Raw genomic sequence first — 24916 nt, 5'->3', positions numbered from 1 at the left:
GGGAACTAGGGAAACTAAAATATTGTTAAAACTTTGTGATAAAAAAAGATAGTTAACTACCTGAAGTAAGTCACGTCCTTTAGAATTAAGTTTCGGAACCACTTGAGGCCATGTTGTGCTCACATGGTAAATTGGATAAGACTGAAATAGAAAGTAATTAAGACAAATAAGAACCAGAGGCAAATTATTTATATTACTTGCTAATACCTAATTTCCTACACAGCTTTATCTAACAATTTTCCTTTATTTTTTATTTGATACCTTTTTCTATAATGAAAGCTGTAATCTCCTTCAAAGTGATAGTTTCAATCTTATTTAGACACTTAAAAGCAATTAAGCTACTTTCATTGTTTGTAGATAAATAGGGTTTATGCAAAAGAATAAGTTCCCCCCAAAAATTGAGGGATGGATCATAACGAGAGATGCTATAAGGAGTTAAAAGTGCCTTTCAATACAAAATTATAGCAAAGGAGAAAAGCTGATTAATTTCATCATGAAAAGTTTTCAAAAGCTGTCGCTGCCAAGAAAAATTTGTTGGCTTTGCAAGCCAAGTCTTTCTGATGTTGAAAACTTTTTGGTCTGTATTTTTGGGATGAGTTCTCATTATCATACATCGATATGTTTAGACTAGTATCCTCATCAATGTTGAAGTAGTCTTAACATTTTGGCTGGAGTATCGTCTGATCTTCATTGTCTGATGTATTCAGTAATGTACTAAGAATTTTGAGCAGAGCACTTTATTCACTTCACAAGGGTAGGTTATTCTGATTCTGTTGTCCATATCAAGGATTTTCTCAAATAAATTATTCACAAACTTGTGATGCTGCTTATGTATTTCACTCAAAGCAGGGAATGTTCTCTCCCTTTTAGACTGACGGATCTAGGGATTCAACTGTTCACCAGAGTTATTACAACATATATTCATGCGGCACTCAGATCTTATAGTCACTGAGCCGCTGTCCTGCAGAAAAACTGGGTCATGGAAATTAGAAACTTTAAACCTATCTTTTTTATTTATTGTCTTCAGGTAACGATTCTTTTTCATTTGAAGGCTTTTGTATGGTATTTATCTTCATGCTAAGCCTATTGCAAAGAGTCCCAACATATGTGCTGATTTGTTCAGTCGTCTTACTTTTCAGAATTGTTTTCTATCTTTTATTCCACAAGATTTGATGATTTCTCTTTTCCCTCCACTAATTTCAAATTCAAATTTCAAAATCAGCCATGCTTGGTTTCTCCATCTCCATATGAATTATAGCTTTACTTTGTAGGAGTGGTTGGTGCTACCTTTACTGGTATGCGATGAACTATATTCAGTTCTTGGTCTTGGTTTCTTTTGATGGAAGCTTTGTTTGGAGTGATGTCTGTGAAGGGTAGACCTACTTTTGGATATTGATCTGATGATGTACAAACTCCTGCAGATCTGAATTTTTTCCTAACATTTTTCCAATATAAGTTAGACACAATATGTCAGTTCTTTTTTTTTAACTAACATTCTCAACAGAGAAGAGCCTTTTTAATCCAGATCATCTTTTGTTGATAAATGCTTCCTGGCACTATTTCACAGTAGGTCATGGTTATAAACTAATTAAGATAACTGCTTGAAATTATACAGTTGTTTTGACCCCTTTGCTTCAAGAATGTCTGTTATACTCCTCTGATTTCTCTATAAATACTATTGTTCTTTTTTAAAATATCATTTAATTATCATGTTGCTTATTGAATAGATCATCATCAAGGTTTTACCTTACCTGTTTATACCAGTTTAGAATTTTACCTGAGGCTGGAGGATTTATGCTATGATGTAATCTATGACTGCATCATTAAAATGCTACCAAAACAGCTGTAGTAAAATTTAAGCCCCATTTGTGTTGTTCCTTTTATACCTATACCACACTTAGCAACAACCTGAATTGGATCTACAGTTTATATTGGATTTTCTACCCCTCTCTCTCTCTCTCTCTCTCTATATCTATATATATATATATATATATTATATATATATATATATATATATACACACCACAAAAGAAAAGTTTTATTGTCACTAATTGTGACGAGGGTGCCAAGGCACTTATATTGCAAGAAAAAGCTAAAATCTCTCAATGCTGTAAGACATGCACAAAATATATAGGAGATAACCACCCCGTAAGTGTCTCCAGAATCACTGGACTAGATTAGTTTTGCCTACCAGTCATAGGCCCGTCAGTAGTAACTACTCAAATGTTTGATGGTTTGGCTAAATCAAGCTGTCAGTATATATATTTTTACCATAAAAATTTATGGCTGATTTCATGGGGCATTTATCTCCCCTGTCAGTACATATATATATATATAATATATATATATATATATATATATAATATATATATATATATTGGTAAAACGGTAAGATAACAAAAGAAAGAAAGAGACCTCAATATTATGTAAATAGAGGAAATTTATCTATAAAATAATATGTTACATTACTCGATAGTTTTATCTTGACTATCGAGTAATGTAACATATTATATATATATATATATATATATATATATATATATATATATATATATATATATGCAGCACAAAGTTTTGTCAGAGAACAGGTTGTGGTCTCAAAGCGACGAAAATATTTTGACAAATTAAATTTAAATGTTGAAGTGAATCTAACGGTTTAAAAAAAGAGAGAACTAATGCAATGAAGAGCATCCATTTCCATACTTACGAAACTAAGCTAAGTAGATGTCACATATATGTCAATTTACATGTGCGCACATGCACACGCACACACACATTTCCATAAAATTCAAGATTCTGAGGAAGAAATCACTAAATTCGCTACAACTTCTTACCTTATAATCAGGAAGCTGACTAACACCGGGCCATGTGTCTTCAATTGGCGTGCCAAGTAATCTTTGAAAATTACAAAATAAAGTTGTAAACGTAGAAATAAAATCCAAGTGAAGAAAGAGGTAAAAATAAATTGTACAGTGTAAAGATACAGATGTAAAAATATTGAATGTTTCTTTTACCTAAATGTTAAAAATGCTACAAAGTGAGTATGACTTAAGTCAAGTGATATTTCATTGATAATAGGGAAAGATTAATTTGTTCGCTCAACAAATGCAGCTAATCTAGTTCCTGGTAAAATTGACCTAACTTTAACAAATGTATTTTTGTCCATCTCAAATGCCACCAACCTTGTTAACAGAATTCTAGCATCTAGGATGTTACTTTATTGTCAAAGATATCTTTTATTAGAAGTTACCCAAAGAAAGAAAATAACACAGCATACTCATGAGTAATGGAAGGACCATATAAATGAACACACACACATGATTCTACAGAAAGTAATGCAAAAATAGGTATAGCCTTTTTATTAATTACCATGAGTTTTTCATATTGCACTTGGTGATAGAGTAAATTCTTCCTCTCTAATAATATTTCTTCTTTATTGCAGGCAAATAATGGATGCCAAGTGGAAACAATGTGCTGGCATAGAATTCTTAATGAAAGAGGGGGGGGGTGTATCCACAGAAAGCTATAACTTGTTTACAGAGATACCATTCATTTAAGCAATGTTCAAAGATAGATGAAAACGATTAAAGCAGGAGAAAGCAGCATTGAATATAAACCAGGCAGTAGGGAACCATCAGCTGTGGCTACTGACATGAATTGCCAACAAGTGGACAAATGGATTCAGATCAGGACAGAATTTGGGTATTGGAAAGTATATAGAAAGTGAATACCTCAGCAGCTGACATTTGATTTGAAGAAGACAAGGGTAGAAGTCTGTTCTGATTTAGTGGAGATGTTTGAAGCCAATTGAGACATGTTTTTTTCCCCTCTGATCTGGCACCAGGGAATGAAATACAAGCATATCCTAAGTATTTGGAAATGAATGCTGAGTTCATGGAATGTCATTGCACCTCTTCTCTAAGACCTAAAAAGTTCAAGAGCCAGTGACTGGCATACCTTGGGGTATGACAAGGGTATTATTCTCCTTGATTTTCTGGAGCGTGGCTGTAATGTGAACAGCAGTACTGAGACACTCAAAAAGATGTTTGGAGGAAGAGACTGAATAAGAATCTGAAAACTTTCTACATTCACTATGACAATGCTTGACCCAACACGGCTTTGGCAACAAATCAGGCAATTGGAAAATTGGACTGTGAAGAAAGAGGTATAATTAAGCACACCTGAATGATTTTCAAAAAGGAACTAAGAATTGAGTTCACTGATGATGTAAACCAATGCCAGCATAGAAAGTGGAGGAATATCATGTGATGATGACAGTAACAACACTTTTTCTCTATCGCTTCCCCTAATTATACTGCTCATGTTGTTTTAGTTTCCAATCTTCTTACCAACAATATGTAGCTACCTATCACTTCTCTCTCTCTTCGTTATTTCCCCCTTTATTAATTCTCTTGCACCCATCACTCAGTTTATCCTATCACACTTTCTCTTTCAGTACCTTCTCATCCTGCTTCCCTCTTTGTCATCACTCCCTTGTCTAATTATCTTCTCAATCATGTTGCCTTGAATAAATACAGATAGCATAGAGTAAAAAGAACTCTTTTGTGTTGTAGAAGACAAGGCAACCTCTTTCATGCTGCTGTTGAAAACAAATGGAAACAATGTAGAGATAGAACTCTCTGGTTTCACCAAGGACATCACAATGAAAAGTAGTTATTACTAGGATGGGGACTTGGCCATAGATACCATGCCTAAAATGTAGAGTAGAAATAATACCTGGCCCCAGCACTCTCTAAGAGGATAGTAACTCCAAATGAGAACTGACTCTCACACTATGATGGCCCACTTTGCAGCATTGGAAATGGACATAAAATGATGACACTGTACATATAGTGCTGTTGGATGGCAGTATCAGAGCACCGAGTATAAATATTCTGTGGTATTAAGTCTTTTGTCAGTTCCATCTTATGACTCCTTAACTTTCCCCATTGTCAGTAAAAATAAGACTGGAGTTGATACCTCAACTAAAACTCATAAATGTCATGCCCCAACATGGGCACAATCCAGTAAGTGAAACCAGTAAGAAAATGTGCATGTGCACTTGTGCATATATGTGAGTATGCGATTATGCATATGTACATATATATGAATGTGTGTGAGTGTGTGTGTGTACATATATACATATTTAGAAATATGTGTGTGTAATTACAAGATCTGACTGACCAGATATATGACACTAAATTTCAAATGTACAAGAACTTGATCAAATAATAGCAAAATGCTTTATACAAGTCTTGCTGGAAAGTTGAACATTTGGTACCATGGCAAATTTTACAATCTTTTCAATAGAAAACATGATTCCTAAATATTTCAAATCCTAGTGTGCTTTCTATAGTACTCCTTTTATTGTAAGAAAAATAGAGCTATTAAGAGTTCTTGGCCAGTAATACAGTGAAAATGCAGTGCAGAAATAAAACCTGGTGACCTGCCAACTGTTAAGCTAACACCTAATCAGTCCACTACTAATTTCACATCAATAAAACTCCTTATATAGAATGTTGCCTGGTTTTAGAAAATACCAGCTAAATATATGTAATTTTTACCCTTAACTATGAAGATAAAAATCAACTAAAAAACATATATAAAATTTTACTTGAAAATTCTCTTCAGTTGATCATCAACATCATTTCCAGGAAATAAAGGCCGTCCAGCATTAGCCAACTCTAAAAAAGAAAAAGTAAGTTATTTATAAACAATGAAATCCATAATAATGTAAATTTTAAAAGTAGGAAGACAAATTTAACTAAAATAGTTTATTTAAGAAACATATATCAATGTACCACATGGAGTACAGAATATCTGGCCTATTAACCATATGGTCAGTACATTTAATGAACATTGTTGTGCTACTCCAATAAAGCAGATTCTAAGTTTGCCTCACTGAAAAGTTTAACTCCAATTTTATAGCTAAATTATCACTTTAGTTGTACAAAAGGGTATCCAGCAGTGAAAACAATTGCTTGGAGAATACGTAAATCACATAATTTACCTGCAAATATGCATCCCGCTGACCACATATCAATGGATGTTGAATAGAGCTTAGCACCAAATAATACATCAGGTGGACGATACCATAGAGTGACAACCTATAACACATTAAGAAACATGAAAACAATCTATATTAGCAAAATATATATTATAGAAATGCATGATAAAATTACAAGATATAAATTTTAAAATTTTAACATTTTTAAAAAGGAAGTGTGCTAAGTTTATAACCTCACCTGAAATAGCTAAAGTACTTGCAGACAGTTTTTTTTAATTATTCTTGAAGATAAATTAGAAAAGGAGTATTGTTTATCACTATGTTCAAGAATGATAAGAAGAATTGCCCATAATCAGTAAGGAATATCATTGATGAGAGGAGTGAAAACTGAAGAACTGTAACTAACAGATGCACTAGAATAGTTGATGGCAGGGATAACCACAAAATAAAGATATTGAGATAATTAAATAAATTATTATTGCTACTAGTAGATATATTTTGTTACTGGGGTGATACAAGTAGCACTGGAATGAAACAAAAGGAAAATATTGAGATTACACTTAGAACATGGTAAAAGAAGCTTTGAGAATTACTACATCTGACATCAACTTGTTTCTCATTCCTTGCAAAAGGAAGACTATGAGACTTGTATAAGAAATGTGTTGATATAGAAAACCAAAACGAGCAATAATGCAGATCTTTCTAGGTGTGGACATGAACAGATGATTCTTGCTAGATTAAAATGTTTCAGGAGTTCACAGTAGAAGATGTCTAGAATAAAAGAAGGTGAAGAAATGCATGAGAGGAAATAATAAGGTTGAATCTGAAAACACTGAGCTTCTCAGACAATAGAAATGAGATGTGTACAGAGATTATTTATAGCAGGACCATCTACCTATGTAAACATACTATAATCATTTCCATTAAAAGTACAAGGCCACATATTTGAGATTGGAGGAAGACGATAACAGTTTGAAGATTGGAATTTTCTTAGGATACATGAGAATGAAGGTATACCAGAGACATAAGAGTTTATGTGAACTGTAGGAAACAAAATATAAGAACAGTGATACAATAATGGGGCAAACAGCAAAGAGCAGGGTTCAATGGATGACAGCTTGTGTTTAAATTTTGATCATTTTACCAATCATCACCACATGGAAGATGTATTCAGCCTTGAATGATGTGGCAGAAAATATGAAATCTGCAGGAGACAGTAGGAATATAGGGAGATATCAGTACATTTATCGAGTTAATAATTGAAACCAAGGTAAGAGGGGCATGGATTTGAGAGTTGGATTAAGAACCAGTATAGACTCATACCAAAAATTTGTAATTTTATGATACTTTAGAGGCCTAGTGGTCAAGATGTGGGCTCATGATCATAAGATTATGGATTCACTTCCTAGACTGGTTGGTGCATTGTGTCCCAGGGCAAGGCTCTATAATTTTATGTTGCATCAGTCTACTCAGTTGAAAATGAGTGCCAGCCTAGTACTGGTGCAACCCTCTCTTCCTCTAGCTGTTACATCCCCAATGTTTGGCTGGGTTGAGAAAGGGAAGGTTGAAGGGTTGTTCTATATCTTCTTGTAACTACATAGGGGCCTTAAATAAACAGACTGGAAGTATCAAGAGAGAAAAATAATTGGGAAGAATTGAGGAGTTGGGTTAACTAGGATAAATACATGTTAGTAGGAGGACAAAAGTGAAGGACAGAAGGTAATTGACATGAAAGCTTGTTAATTTGAGAAACGGAGAAAGAGGTTGGTGAATTGAAATGTTATGGACAGCAAGGAGACATTATGAAAGTGATCATCTGGTCAATGGTCAGTTTCACAAGTGACTACAAGCTTTGGGAGTTTACAGGTGATACAGTAAATAAGATTGGTATCAAGTCAGGAGCATTTAAAGATGCTAGGATGTGTGTTGTATGGGGAAAAGAAGCTTCTAACCAAGAAGTTACACAAGTTTTTGAGTCTTTTGAAGGGGAGAGAGATGTCTTGGGAAAGTTAGAAGTAGTCTGACAGTCAGAGGAAAGGAGAAAACAGTTATAGAGAATAGTTCAATGAAGCAGAAGTGCTGTGGAAATGTGGTTGAAAACAGAAGTCTATCTTTGGTTGTATACATACAGAATAAAAGAGCTGAGGGTCTGGGCTTGGTAGAACAATACTGACTATTGATCATGATACTAAAAGGAAGTTTGGGGTAGATGAATGGCTTGTGAAAGCAGTATAGGCCATGTATAGGGGTACTGTTAGTAAGGTAAGAGCTAGCCAAAAATACAGTGACAAATTTAGTGTAAAGGTAGTTCACCAAGGTTCAGTCCTTAGCCCCCTCCTATTCATCAGTCTTTCAGGCCACAACAGAGGAATTTAGATTTAGAAGCTCATGGGAACTACTATATGTTGATGATCTTGCCTCATAGCAGAATCTGTAACAGAACTAGAAAAGAAATTCTAGGTGTGGGAACAGAACCTGGCATCAAAGGATCTTAAAGTTAACTTAGCAAAGACCATGGTGCTGGTAAGCAAGAAATCAGATAGGATCCTACCCACTTCAGGTAAATGGCCCTACTTGATAAGTAGGAAAGGTGTAGGCAGAAATTCCATTCAGTATACTCAAATGCACAAGAGCCATAAAGAATACTATGCATCATCATCATCATCATCATCGTTTAACGTCCGTTCTCCATGCTAGCATGGGTTGGACGGTTCGACCGGGGATCTGGGAAGCCAGAAGGCTGCACCAGGCTCCGGTCTTATCTAGCAATGTTTCTACAGCTGGATGCCCTTCCTAATGCCAATGACTCCGTGAGTGTAGTGGGTGCTTTTTACGTGCCACCTGCATAGGAAAACAATTTCCTCAGATGCCCCAGAGGCTCTCTAGAAGTAGTAGTAGATAATTTCTAGTACAAGGTGACCTAATTAGCAGTGGAGGAAGATGCGCCAAAAGTGTAGTTGCTAGAATAAGAGTAGGATGGAGAAAGTTCAGAGAGCTTTTGCCTCTGTCGGCAACCAAAGGTGTCTCTCTCTCTCTCTCTCTCTGAGTGAAAGGAAAATTGTATGATGCACATGCATGAACTGCAATGCTACATGGTAGTGAGACATGGGTCCTAAACATGAAGGACATGTGAAGACAAGAGAGGAATGAAGCTGGTATGTTCTAATGGATGTGCAATGTTAGTGTATATGTGCAACAGAGCACAAGGGTATTGAGAGAAAAGTTAGGCATAAGAGGAATTATATGCAGTGTGCATGAGAGAAGATTGCGCTGGTTTGGTCATGTGACATAGATGGATGAGGACAAGTGCATAAACAAGTGCTTTTCACTCAAAGTGGAGGGAAGTTGTGGAAGAGGGAGACCCCAGAAGACATGGCACAAAGTATTGAAGGCCTATCTCAAAACATGGGGCCTTATGAAGAAGTTGGCAAAGGGCCAAGATATACGACACATTGCTGTACTCAAGAAACTCTGCCCACCACAACAGAACTGATATTCTAAAATCAAGGTACCACAGAAAAAGCACTGATGCTGATGCCATGTAAAAAAGTACCCTATATACTCTGTAAAGTGGATAGCATTAAGAAGGGTATTCAGCCACAGAAACCATGCCAGAAGAGACAATGGAGCCAAGTGAGACTCCTGGCCTTACCAGTTCCTGTCAAACCATCTAATCCATGCCAGCATGGATAATAGATATTAAATGATGATGATGATATATATATCTCCAACCACATTCAATGATCAGCATTTCTTTATAGAGCCATCCTCATCCATGTTTGCTTAACTAATTTAAATAACAAGCTCGGATTTACCTCGGCTGAATAACAACGGACTGGAATTCCAAAGGCTCTTGCAAGTCCAAAGTCAGCAAGTTTCAGCTCTCCATTCTGAATTTCAAAATGAAATTTATAAAAATTTCAACTAGACAGACAACACAGTTATGGTCATATTTTAATTATATAAAATGTATAATTCTCTGTTATATATTACATAAAATCTTTATAATGTCTATATGATATATAAATAAATATGTACATTATATATCTGTGATTATAGTCACAAACACATAACTAATAATTTATATTTTGTAATTATAAATGAGTAATGCACTATAAATAATTTGAGTGAACCAATACAACTGAAAAATAAAACACTTTCAATTTATTGTTGCAAAGTTCAGAAAGTTAGTTTCAGAACATTAAACAGTAAAACTGGTTAAAACATGGATATGTCAAAACAATGACTTGATGCTTATATGCAATTAACATGTTTAAATTAGGTATAAACAATTTGAGAGCAATAATGACCATAGTCTTGGTATTCTGGGAGGGCCATTACACTAATAATAATAACTAGCTGAACCTGTAAAAAAAATCATGGTAAACATAAAAATGTAAGCATCTGTGAACAGTGAATTGGTGCCATGAGAAATGTTTGTATTTTATGACTGTCTGTCTTTACGTTCTGAGTTCAAATTCTGCCGAGGTCAACTTTGCCTTTCATCCTTTCAAGGCCCAATAAATTAAGTACCAGTTGTGTACTGAGGTTGAGCTAATCAACTAGCCCCCTCCCCACAAAAATTTCAGGCCTAGAAAAGTATATTATGACAGTTACAGAATATAGAAAGTAATGTAACACCAATGACTATATAATCCAACTAATATATCTCAGTTACACAAACGTAAATGGAATTACTATTTAACCTTAGAATACATCATACATATTCAAAGAACCGTCTTGATTTAGTGGTTCTCTTTTCTCTTTTACTTGTTTCAGTCATTTGACTGTGGCCATGCTGGAGCACCGCCTTTAATCGAGCAACTCGACCCCGGGACTTATTCTTTGTAAGCCCAGTACTTATTCTATCGGTCTCTTTTTTGCCGAACCGCTAAGTGACGGGGATGTAAACACACCAGCGATGCTAGGGGGACAAACACAGACACACAAACACACACATATATATATATACATATATACGACAGGCTTCTTTCAGTTTCTGTCTACCAAATCCACTCACAAGGCATTGGTCGGCCCGGGGCTATAGCAGAAGACACTTGCCCAAGATGCCACGCAGTGGGACTGAACCCAGAACCATGTGGTTGGTTAGCAAGCTACTTACCACACAGCCACTCCTATGGAACGTTTTTCTGGTATTCTTTTATTCTTTTACTTGTTTCAGTCATCTGACGGTGGCCATACTGGAGCACCACCCTTTAGTCGAAGAAATTGACCCCTGGACTTATTCCCTGTAAGTCTGGTGCTTATTCCATCAGTCTCTTCTGTCGAACAGCTAAATAACAGGGATGCAAGCGCACCAACATCAGTTGTTAAGCAATGATGGTGGTGGGGCAAACACAGACACAGACACATACATATGATGGGCTTGGAGGTAGTGGTGATGCTGCCTGGTACGATTTTGTGGTTTGCTGGTATGCCGAGAGAGATCCAGCTGGCCCCTAAATGGTTCCCTGATCTTAAAGGTGTAATGTGGATGTGTAATGATGACACATCAACAAATGAGTCAGAAATTCTAACTTAAAAAATATAGAAAGAAAAAGACCATGTCGTTGTATTCCGAAGGTGTAATTTTATAATGAAAACAAATTCTCTCTCTCTCTCTCTTTCTACTTGTTGCTTTGCCACTGACTGAAATTGTTTTAGTTGTGTCTTCAAGCTCTTTCTCAGTTTTTCTCATGCTGTTAAAACAATAAATGTCCAAAATGATTAAGTGTTTCAATAGAAAAACATATATGAATGTATTGGACAGTTTTTGTTTAGGATATGGTATCCAATATTTGCTGTGATTGAAAACACAAAACAAACACCACCTTCCTTTGAGTCACCACTCACTTCTCTCATATATATATAAATATGTCTCAAGTTGTAGCTTTAATTCAAAGGGGCCAGCCTTGTCCTCTTCTGTGTGAGGCTGAATCTCCCTGAGAACTACGTTAATGTTATGCATGTCTGTGGAGTTCTCAGCCACTTGTGAGTTAATTTTATCCTCGTTTGGTAATGAAAAGTGAAATTGACATCCAATATTTGCTGCGTGTATGTATCTATGTAATAACTTTACTTTGAATTTATGTATCTACTGTCTCTCTCAGTTTCTCTCTTTCTCTTTCACTTCCTTTGTGTCCCTCTTCTCTCCCGCTTTTGATTTAACAATGTGTATATGTATCTACTTCTCTTGAGATGAATGCTGTCACCACTCACTGTCTCTTTCACTCTCTCTCTCTCTCTTACGTCTTCTCTGAAACATTTAAAAAGACAAAACAAACGCTGTCACCACTCAATGTCTCGTTTATTCTCTCTCTCCCTTTCTCTCTTACTTCCTCTCTGAAACATTTAAAAAGACAAAATGAATGCCATCACCACTCACTGTCTCTTTCACTCTCTCTCTTACTTCCTCTCTTTTGCTTTGCCACTTCTTTGAAGTAAGTGCGACACACACAACAGGTACGTACAAAAACAAAAAGTTAGCGTATTAATATTATTGATAATAATACATGCACTGGTTCAATATCACTTCTTTATAGTTGGTCAAAGTCCTTTCATCGCACTTGGTGACCTCATCAGTGACATGCTCTCTCTCTCTCTCTCTCTCTTCAAGGTCAGCCTTGAAGATTTTGACAAACAAACAACTAACCAATTAATTGTTTAACAAGCACATTAAACAAATTAATAATTAGTTGGTTAGCTATTTAATTGATTGAATAACAATAAAGAAGTAATGCCGAACCAATGTATGTGTTTATTATTATTATTGGTGTAATGACTCTCCCAAGACTCAATAAGATTTGTTTCAACAGATGAATTCACATCAAGAATTTTGTAAACCAAATACAAAAACAAAATGATCATAGTCTCAACACTAAAATAGGTAAGCATACAAATCATTATGCAGGAGATAGATTCAGTTAATGATAAAAGGTTTACAAAACTAAACTAATAGCTATTGGACATACTGTTTCTTTTAGAGTAACAAAACTGATATATATATGATATTTGAATTTTCAAGATAATCATACCTTATTGATGAGCAAATTTTGAGGTTTTAAGTCCCGATGCAAAACATTATTACTGTGGCAGAATGCTAGACCCCGCAATAATTGGTACATGAAGGACTGAAAAAAATAACCACACAATTGTTTATCAAGTTAAAAACATATTGATATAAATAATATAAAGTAGGTGAATTAGATTTTCTTATATTACTTGATTCTTTAAATACTGAAACAATTTTAGATTTCTTAAATGTACAATTAGCAAACAGTAACACTTATCACCTTCAGGAAATCAGTATAATCATTATGAAAATTGATTTAGATAATCAAACATCAGATAGTTAAATCAATACTTTCAAAAATTAAAATTTTTCACTATCACTTGACAAATGACAATTTTACATTCTGTCTTTGAAATTCAAAAGCTATCTCCTTTTCTGTGACATAATCAAAGAATAATCTAAAAACAATTCCCTTCAAATACAAGTGTTGCATGAGCAAATAAAATACCAATTATAACAGCATGGATAAAGGAATATTGAAACTAGATTTCACAGAAAATAACAGCAAGAAAGTTACACAAAAGTAACCAATAGAATGCAGTGTTATCTTTAATGGAACAGCTAATTGATCAAGGCAATCAACATCTCAGTAGCTTACTTCACACAACAAATTCTCTGATGCTTCAAGTAACCAGACTGCTCAGGTTTCTGTTAGTTCTACACTAACTATTCTACACAAAAAATGTGCTGCACCACTGACCAAACTCACAGCTCTGTGATTATACGTCCAGTGCTTTACCATTAAGCTAATCTGACCCAATGACAAATTCTTCTACAAATTTAGGATATATAAATCTAGCTTTATAAAATGCTATCATACATTAAATTCAACTTATGTTGAAAAAAAGGTAATCGTATCAACATGAAGGACAAACAAACAAGGCAAATATACACTGGAAAAGAAAACAAAATCATAAATGGGAGAAATAAAATAAGACCTTTGAAAAACTCCCAGAATGAAATCTTAGACATGTAGAAGACTTTCTATCTATCTATCAAACTCTTCTCTCTCCACTGTTAAAAGTAGATGAAATAGAAAATACCGATCATACTCTGTATAATATTAATGGTAATCTCTATTGCAAGTGAACTTAGAGGTTTTTAATCCCCTCCTCTCACATTTTTTCTCTACACTTTTTAAAAAAAGTAGTCAATCGTTTATATAGTTCCTAAATGTTTAGATGACCATGTAGTTTTATTTCAAGTTACACTGCATTGATAATTTCCAAAAAAGAATGAAATAAATTTATCTGCGTCTATTTGCAAAAAAAACCCAAATAAGAATGAATTATATAGAAACATAAAATAAGTATATAACAAAAAATATCTCTCTCAGCGTTTCTCTCCCCTTGAGGGAAATTTCTCCCTCACTTTTATTTAGGAAACCCTATTTTTTTTTTCTGTCTCTTACACTAAAAACAACTGCAAGATGACAGCAGCAGTCGTCGCCAGTCAAATTTCACATGTGTGTTATATGAATAGTTAAAAGAAAAACAATTTCTTTCATTCATTATCTCCCTTCTTTTTCTGTTATGTTGTTGAAAGAATTTTGGGGGTTGCTGTTTCTGCAGTTGATTTCTGGTTATATTTAGGGTTTTCTAAAATGAAAGATTGCCTCAATTTTTCAATTATTTAATCTTTTATACATTTGATTTTTTTTTCTTTTAATCAATTTATCTTTTCATGTTCAAATAAAAGATATAATTTTATAAAACTAAATGAATTGTTGATGAATATCATTTTACCTTGACTGTATCTAAATCGATTTCTCCATTGCAACTGTCAAAATATTTCTTTAAATCTTGATCACAGTATTCAAAGACAAGCGTCAACTTTTTCTCACTGTGCAGCACATCATGAAGACTATAAAGAAAAATAATTAAAAACTTCATTTAAAAGTAGTACGAAAAGAAGTAGTATTTATGCCCACTTAAACACGGATGCTCAGTCAGAACAATCTTTACCACAGTAGATACCATGAGAGAAACTCCCATATTGGCTTTTGGTGCAAAATGCACTCTCGTTTATATTACTAGTGAGAAGATAAACCCCTGCCACCTCCAGTGCCATATCACATTGTGTTATTTTGACCTTCCTTGGTCTTGTCAATGATGGATGCTTTACCAGTAGAGGTAGCAGCAATTCATCTTCCCACTAGCTATATACTCTTTACTCTTTTACTTGTTTCAGTCATTTGACTGCGGCCATGCTGGAGCACTGCCTTTAGTTGAGCAAATCGACCCCGGGACTTATTCTTTGTAAGCCCAGTACTTATTATATCGGTCTCTTTTTCCGAACCGCTAACTGTAGCACTGTATACAATAATTTCATTATTATTATTATTAAGTAAACACACCAGCATCAGTTGTCAAGCAATGCTAGGAGGACAAACACAGACACACAAACACACACGCACATACATATATATATATACACATATATATGACAGGCTTCTTTCAGTTTCTGTCTACCAAATCCACTCACAAGGCATTGGTCGGCCCGGAGCTATAGCAGAAGACACTTGCCCAAGATGCCACGCAGTGGGACTGAACCCAGAACCATGTGGTTGGTTAGCAAGCTACTTACCACACAGCCACTCCTGCACCTATATATAGAAAAACAGTGCCAGAACAGGTGCTAGTGTTATAAATAGCCAATGATTTATTGACAAAAGGAGTCAGACATCACCAATAACTTATAGACAGAAGCTGAAGAAATTTGGAACAGAGTAATGCTCAACATGAATGACTGAAAAAATGAAGAGTAGAAGACATCTCCAAAACCTAACAGCATCATCAAGTATACAATACCTTAATTTAATAATTATGTGCAAAAGATGTCTAGTGGCATCTCAACTTGCTTGACAATGATTTGTCATTTATAATGACAGAATTTTCTGAATACTCAAAAACATGCAAAGATTGGGTTAGGTATAATCTGCAAAATTATTTTGTATGAAAATTCAAACACAATTCAGTTCAAGAAGTATTGATATACTAATGATTAAACTAGTATGAACAGGAGAGACTGCTGTACTGATACCATCAGCAGCAGCAGCAGCAGTAACAGTTACACTTGAAGGTATTTCCATATTGGTGGGAGGAAAGTCAGAAGGGTGAAGAACTGACTGGAATGAAAGTGGGGCAGATTTGGATGGGGTTATCCAAGGGTACGCAGCATGGAATTAGTGATAGTGAAGCCTTTCTCAACAGCGGCACACAGAAACATCATTGTTTAGAAGATGGAGAAAGAAGACACTTACAAAAGTTGATGGAGATTCTTTTGGCAAAGGGACCAAAAAGGTGGGCAACTGTTTGGAAGGTGAAAAAGCTAGAGGGCTCAATGGCATCCTTTGCTCACCGGATAACTCTGGTTATGCTTCCTGGGTGAATACTGCTATGCAATTTCATTAACTGGATTGCTCAAATAGTATCAATCCATGACAATAATCTACTGGCACCACTTCTGCCTCTTTTCATTGCTACTGCCATACAGTGGGAACCAGAGGTACAGATGTCAGGCAAGGCATCTTTATCTCTGTTCCAATCACATTTATGCCATTATTTGAATCAGTATTGGATCTTTTCCTTTTGAATGGCAGATGTCAACATAATTTCTAGGAAACTAAAAAATTTTAAACTTCGTATATTGGTAGAATGTGTTTATAAAACATAATTTTTTCTTGGTTTTAATTGAGAAAATTCTATAGTTTGTAAGATATTTCGTCTGAAAATCCAAGCATTTCGGCAATTTTAACCAATCGATTACCTCCATTCAATTAAAATCATTTGCTGCGTCTAAAATTGAGACAACATCCTGTAACTAACCCTAAATCTCCCACCTAACCCTAACCCTAAATTTTTTTTTCTTAATTGTTAAATTAATTTAATTCCATTGCTTTAGTTTTTTCTACATGCGTAACAATTAAATTAATTTAACAATTAAGAAAAAAAAATTTAGGGTTAGGGTTAGGGGGGAGGTTTAGGGTTAGTTACAGGATGTTGTCTCAGTTTTAGACGCAGCAAATGATTTTAGCTCAAAAGAGAGCATAGGATTGGTTAAAATTCGAAAAATTAAACTACGTTAAACAAACAAATTACAATTTTCTCAAGAAAGCCAAGAGAAAAAAATGTTTTATTTTGACACATTCTACCAGTATACGAAGTTTTAAAGTGTTTAGTTAACTAGAAATTATCTCCGTTCAAAAGGAAAAGATCCTCAGTATTTTGTATTCTTTCATTAATAAGTTAAGTTTGTGAGGAATTTCCTTCCCATAAGTGCTTTTTTCATGACACCATTACTAGGAGGGCCACCTATCGAGGCTAAAGACCCCTTCTGGCCATGAGACATGGCTTAATCCCACTGAACGTCAATCTGGCATTTCTTGGCTACAGGGTTATTAGGGCAGCTAGTTGCAGAATTGTTGACATGTTTGACAAAATGTTTAGCAACATTTCCTCTGGCTCTTTATGTACTTAGCACCAATCCTGTCACGGTCAACTTTACCTTTCAGCCTTTCATGGTTGATAAAATAAAGTACCAATCAAGTATTGGAGTCAATAGAATCAACTAATCCTTTCCCCAACATTTCAGGTCTTGTGCTTATATTATCTATCTGTCCAGGTCGTCCCACAATATAAGTACCAGTTGAACACTGGGGTTGATATAATCGACTTATCGCCTCCCCTGAAACTGCTGGACTTGTGCCAAAATTTGAAACCACTATTATTATTATTATTATCATCACTACTACTACTACTACTACTACTACTACTTCTTCTTCTTCTTCTTCTTCTAGTAGAGGTACCCGGCTTTACTCGAGATTAAAATGGCATAGTTTTTATATTGTTTTAATAGTTTCAGTCATGTGACTGTGGCCATGCTGGAGCACCGACTTTGGTCAAACAAATTGACCACAGGATTTATTCTTTGTAAGCCTGGTACTTATTCTATCAGTATCTTTTGTTGAACCACTAAGTTATGGGAACATAAACACAGCAGCACCGGTTGTCAAGCAATGGTGAGGGTACAAACACAGACACACACACAAAAATATACACATATGTACAACAGTCTTCTTTCAGTTTCCGTGTATGAAATCCACTCAAGGCTTTGGTCGGCCTGAGGCTATAATATATATATATATATATATATTATATATATATATACACACACACATATATATCTATATATATATCCACATGTATGTATATATATATATATATATTATATATATATATATATACACATACATACAGATAAAGAAATAATCTTATTCTTAAACACAGGATAATGCTAATAATACAGCATGAACAGGATAAACTATCCATATTTTGCAGAAAAATATGTCAGCAGCAAGCCATGAGACACAAACTCATAGCCTTGTGATTACACGTCCAGTGCTTTACCATTAAGCTAATCTGACCCAATGACAAATTTAGGATATATAAATCTAGCTTTGTAAAATTAAATTCAACTTACGTTGAAAATCAACAAAGTAAGTTTGCATTAGAAGTGTTGAAGTGTATTGAAAGATATAGATAAGGAAATTATTTTTTTCTCAAACGCAGGATAATGCTAATAATATAGTATGAAGAGGATAAACTATCCATATTTAGCAGAAATATGTGTATGTACATATATATATATACTCTTTTACTCTGTTACTTGTTTCCGTCATTTGAGTATGGCCATGCTGGAGCACCGCCATTTAGTTGAAGAAACCAAATACTGGACTTATTCTTTGTAAGCCTGGTGCTTATTCTATTGATATCTTCTGCCAAACTGCTAAGTTACAGGGACGTAAACACACCAACATCAGTTTCTAAGCAATGGTGATGGTGCTTTATCATCTCCTCCAGGAGGGTCAATCTTTACTATTTTGTCCCATATCATCCTGAATTTTCCTGTTCTACAAGTTCCATCCACATTTAGAAACTGGAAATCCTTTCTGCAGCTGTCCTCCCCTATATGCATCACATGACCATACCAGTAAAGTTTTCTCTCTGGCACACAAAAAATATGATGCTTCGTATGCTCAACTTTTCCTTCAATACAGTTGCATTTCGTCATACATTACACACTGACTTTACATATCCAGTGGAACATTTTAGGTAAATTTCTTTCTAGCCTTCACAGTTCCTCCACATTCAGTGTCCACATTTCACTACTGCCTAGCATTGCTGTTTGTACACAAGCAGCATACAATCTGTCTTTCACTCTGAAACAAACCTTTTGTTACCAACAGAAGTAATAGCTCTCTGAACTTTCATCAGTCAGTTCTTATTCAAGCGATTAAGCTTTTGCAGCATCTTCCTTCACTGCTAATTAGATCATCTATTGTAACAGGAGCTAGCTCGAAGAATTCTTTTGGGTATTCAAGGAAGTCTATTTCCTATGTGTTTTTAGTGAGTATTACTCCTGCACATCTGCCACACACAAAGTCTACTTTCTCTGTTAACCTTCTTATGATTACACTGTACCTCTTATGTGTCCAGGGTTTGTACTGGGTACTATATAGGATTTTTACCTCCATACCTGGAATTTCTTTTCTCATTCTGCTACAGATTCTTCAATAAGAATGAAGTCATCAGTATAGAGGAGCTTCCATGGGCAATCAGTCTTAACATACTCTGTCATGCTATGATTGACTCTAATAAAAAGGAAGGAACTGAGAGTTGAGCCCTGGTGAAGTACCTGCATACTAAAAGCTTAGGTGCACTCTTTGCAAACTCTAATCTTACAGGCAGGACCCCAGTACATGGTTTGAGTGGCTCTCACTTGATCAGAGAGTGAAGTACTCAGCTGAAGCCTTTCTTTAGATAGATGAAAGCCAAGCAGAGCAAAATACTTCTCCTGCAGTAGCCTTACTAGGAAGAGAGCATCAGTAGTACTTCTCTCTTGCACTAAAGCAAACTGCATATCATTTAGTTTAACACTTTAGCATTTAAACTGGCCATATCCAGCTCAAATATTCTACCTGTTTTAAGTCCAAATGACCAGATCTGACTTCTCACCCCTACCCCCTACAATGTCATTCCAAAAATTTACAGTCACATCATTAAAATCTTGAAATTACAAGATGAAGCATAATTAATAGACTAATAAGAATGCTAAAGGGTTAACTCTCTTCCAAATTAGTTGAGCTATTACTTCCATAACCTGGTCCAGTAGTGTGAAACTTCCATGATTACTTCTCTCTAGGGCATCTCCTTTATCTTTGTAACAAGTTAACTATAATACTGTTACACAACACCACAAGTAAAAGAATATCTCTGGTATGGACAACAAAATGAGAACAATATATCCTTTGTAAACTGAATAAAGAGCTCAGTTTGAAATTCTTGCATTGTTACTGAATATAGTAGGCACTTTAAGAAAGCTGAAGTGGGCACAACAATGAAAACATTGTGACTACAATAAATGAGGACACTAGTCCAAAGACAACAAAAAAATGAAGATTTAACAATGTTCAGAACAGAAAGATATTGAATTTAAATACATACCGAACAATATTCTTATGTTTTAATTCTTTTAGTAGACAAATTTCTCGAAGAGCTGAACTTGGTACACCCTGGAAAAAAATTGATAATTTTATACAAGTCAAATCCTGATCAGTTTAGGAGGGTAAAAACTTTAATATATCAACTCTGCTATATTTGAAGGATATTATTACCATTTTATATTTAATTTCCTTTACATGGAAGTATTACTTTATTTCTCCTCTCTTCTAACTTTACATAGATCAATGTAGATTGCAATAATTCAGTCACAACCTACAAATAGCTATCATATTTGTTCATGTATAATACAAACTTGAATGTAATACATGCCATCAATGATGGACAATGAAATCACAGAAGAAATACATTGCATGTATAATGCACTTTGGCTTTTTTTTCTTTTGGTATTATGTTGTATGGAAAAAAAAAAAGAGTTTAGTCAGATTTATTATAATTGCTGTTAAGTTCACAAATTCTAAACAAAACAAAAATCAATGTCAAAACTGACTCCAGGGTGTGAAAAATATCCAATAATGTTTAACAGCACAACAAGCGAACACAGGACTTGTGGAATGATTGTTGTCTACCATCATACAGAAGGCCAAAACATAATATTTTCATTAAGGAAACATTTTTTGAAACTCACAAAAGCAGCAAACATATAATCACCTTTACCTGTATAACAATGAAAGAATTTGATACATAAGTGCTAAATGTAATGCAAGACCGCAGAAGAAGAAAAGTTAGCAAATACAGCTTGCCTGTGTTGAACTAGATTGGAATTTTATCACTCCCAAGAACTGTAATTTGGTGAGTGATGGGGGAGTTAGGGTTAGATAACCGTTTCAAATGATTTCAAAGCCATGTGTAAGAGATGCTAGAAATAGACTCAAGATTAACAACTCATTCACTGAGGAATTTAAGGTTCAAATAAGTGTTCAAAAAGACTACTCTCAGTTCATTTTCAATAGTTCTATTTTCTTACCAATAAAATACAGAGCTGAATGCCAAATGTCTTTGTGCAAATGACTTGATTCTCTAGATAGAACTGTACAACTAAATGGGAAGTTTGAAACAAAGGGAAGAAGCACAGAAATCAGTTTTTGATTTAAACAGTATGAAATATGTATATCTAGGTAAAATTCAACAAGTCATAATCAACAGATATAACTTAAAGATAAGTACTATACATAAATCACAGTTAGTGGTTGGCCAGGAAAGACATCCAATTTTCAAATATCTGTTCCAAAAACTAATATCACCAGCAAACCAATCCAACAGATGATAGCAGATGAATATGGGTGCAGAATATTATTCCAGAAGTTTTAAAATGTATATAATAGGTAGAGTACTGTGTAAAGCAACATTAGTGTTATCAATAATAACAGATCATGAATGAGAGAAAATCAAAAGGATCAAGAACCAAGTAAGGATACACATGACATGCTAAATAGCTAAACATGATAGTGATAGTATGTGAAATAGTTATTAACATAATGATTATAAAAACTTGAAAAAGTTTTATATCCCAAGTGTTATTTGCTTAATCTGGCTGGAACCTGCAGAAAAGGAAGACCCAGGAAGACATGAGATGAAGTGGTGAAAGCTGACCTCAGGACCCTGAGCCCCAAATTGTGATGACACAGGACTGGGATCTCTAGCAGTATGAGGTTCTCAAGGAGTTGTCCTCCTCAGCAAAAATGAGTTCTGGAAGTGCTACATTTTCGGTTCTCCATCCATTACAGTGATTCCCCCCATAATGCATTATGACTGCCTCTTTCCCCACTCCCCCAACTCTATCATCTTTCTATTCCTGCTGCTCACTCCACACCATCACACTTTTGCATCCCTCTGTCTTCCCCAGGTTATGGCTTTTGTCTCATCCACTTTTCAACCTACCGATTTTGGCAGTTTCCCTCCCCACCCCTCATTCACTTACACTCATGCAAATCATCCACCCACCCACTTCTACTCAGCTTGAGCATTGTGGGATCATCTGGGCACCTTATCACCATTATCTATATTCTTGCAACTCCTATTCGTCATTTTCTCCCCGCCCCCACCCAATTTTATCTTCATTAGATGTGAGTAGCAATGCAGATACCTCTGCAGGAATCTGATATATCCCCTTCTCTCTTAGTAATCTCCTCATCCCTTAGCATGAAACTAGTATCCCAGGGCTTGTAGTCCTGTAAACTGCATGGTGACCTTAAAAGTGTAGGTTGCATGAAAAAAGCACACGGTCCAGACTGTAAAGTAGTTGGTGTTAGGAAGGGCATCCAGCCATAGAAAACATGTTCAATGCAGTCCCTGGACACATTAGATCCTGTCAAATAATCCACCTTATGCCTGTATGGAACATAGACATTAAATGATAGTGGTGATGATGATGATGGTGATGATGATAGGACAGACATCAGGCAATCAATGTGAAAAAATAGCAGGATATTGGAGAGAGTACAACAAAAGGAACACAAACATGTGCTCTACCCATGTGCCATACAGAAACACAATGGCTATGTAAATATTGTTGAAGTAAAGTTTCTTTCCAGACATCCATACTCAACCTTATGACAGACTATAGAAGCTATACAAATACAGGTAGCAAACACCATTCACATACTTAATATGAATACTGAATCACTGTTGATTGTCACTTTACTTACATCATCATTATCATCAATGTTTAATGTCTGCCTTCCATACTAGCATGGGTGGGACAGTTTGATAAGAGCCGGCCAGGCATAAACCTGCACCAGACTTCTGTGACTGATTTGGTAGGATTTTTACAACTGGATGCCCTTCCTAACACCAACCAATCATCAGAGTGGACTTAGTGTTTTTAATGTGGCACAAGCACAGGCAAGGTTTTTACAGCTGGATGCCCTTCCAAACACCAATCACTTTACAGTGTGGACTGGGTGCTTTTAAATGGCATCTTCACTGACAGGGTCACCAAGTACTTGCATGACAAAAAAAAAATACTTTCAAGAGGGGAGGGGACATTGGAGGAGTTGATCTTGTGTCAGATGATGAAAGCTTATAGTTAGACAGAAACAGGTGTCTTGCTGTAGAGGAAGTACAAGGTTACCAAAAGGTGCGCTACCGCAAAGGAAATACATGGATACTCAACCTGAAGGAAGTGCAGGAGAAGGAGAAAGAGAGAGTGGGGCACCTTTGTACCTAATTTGCGCAGCTCACACATTGAACATGTTATCCTTTCAAATGCCTTTTCGAGTCAATTAATGCCACACAATCCCAACATCAAAATTTAATTTTCTCTAGAACACATTTTTACTCCAAAATCTATGAATATTTGATTTAATTTAATTATTGACATCATACAATTCCATAAACTTCAAGAGAACTTCGAGAATTATTCATTTAAGTTATTTCAACTGTGTGATATAATGGAAATAGACAAGCTTGTAGATTATGTAACAAAAAGGCTTTAAAAACACTACAAGCCAATACGAGAAGTTTGTCACACAGATGTTATGAAATGAGGAATTGTTGCAAACACAGCTTGATGAACCTTTCAGCAGTATTGTATAAGAAAGAATTTAAACTGTTATGATATATGTCAATTAGCTCTAGTTTAATAAGCTCCTTCTTTGAGTTCTTTTTCTTCATAATATTCACTCTATTATCCTTACCCTTTTATTATTATACTAGCAGTATTGCCCATTTTTATATCTTGATTTTTTATTTTTCATGTAATTTACGCATGCTTGCACGTGTGGTGAACATAGTTCACGTCAAACAGCTGACTGAGTAAAGTTCACTATTTAATGCATGGGATAAGGCCTAAACAAACACATTATCGATTTTTGCACTTGCGAGATGAATTTCGGAACAGAAATAGCGCAGTTCAATTTTCATTCGCCTAAACTTTAAGTGACCCATTTTTGGTGGTTCTATGATTTGTTGGCTAGGAGGAGATGTGCCGGGAAGTTAAACACACAGATACACACACAGACACACAAGTTGAGTTTTATATGTAGAGATTTTCAATGAAGGCGGTGAGCTGGCAGAATCGTTAGTATACCAGGCGAAATGCTTAGCAGTATTTCATCTGCCACTACGTTCTGAGTTCAAATTTCGCTGAGGTCGATTTTGCCTTTCATCCGTTCAGAGTTGATGAAATAAGTACTAGTTATGCACTGGGGTTGATGTAATTGACTAGCCTGCTTGCCCCCCCAAAATTTTCAAGGCCTTGTACCTAGAATAGAAATAATTATCATATTTTAATTAAATACACTGCCTTTGAATTAATTTTGAAAATAGTGAAGAGTTTTTAAAAACAACATAGTCATTATTTAGCTGGTGTTCAGA

At 35.2% G+C, this 24916-nt stretch overlaps 1 protein-coding gene across 2 annotated transcripts in view; it reads right to left on the bottom strand.

Annotated features, from left to right (window-relative positions):
• LOC115216414 (cyclin-dependent-like kinase 5) overlaps positions 1–24916 on the bottom strand; it is a 49988-nt gene that overhangs the window by 3022 nt on the left and 22050 nt on the right. For both annotated transcript variants that reach the window (XM_029785731.2, XM_036506408.1), the window contains exons 3-10: positions 20585–20652; positions 14825–14942; positions 13042–13137; positions 9823–9897; positions 6011–6107; positions 5615–5684; positions 2835–2895; positions 61–141 (exon numbers count right to left, since the gene is read on the bottom strand). In XM_029785731.2, the coding sequence (XP_029641591.1) occupies positions 61–141; positions 2835–2895; positions 5615–5684; positions 6011–6107; positions 9823–9897; positions 13042–13137; positions 14825–14942; positions 20585–20652 (666 nt within the window). The remainder of the gene's footprint in view (positions 1–60; positions 142–2834; positions 2896–5614; positions 5685–6010; positions 6108–9822; positions 9898–13041; positions 13138–14824; positions 14943–20584; positions 20653–24916) is intronic.

Source organism: Octopus sinensis, linkage group LG10, assembly GCF_006345805.1.
Source record: "Octopus sinensis linkage group LG10, ASM634580v1, whole genome shotgun sequence".
NCBI lineage: Eukaryota > Metazoa > Mollusca > Cephalopoda > Octopoda > Octopodidae > Octopus > Octopus sinensis.
The sequence above is the reverse complement of the archived record's forward strand: the minus strand, read 5'-3'. Positions and strand labels throughout refer to the sequence as shown.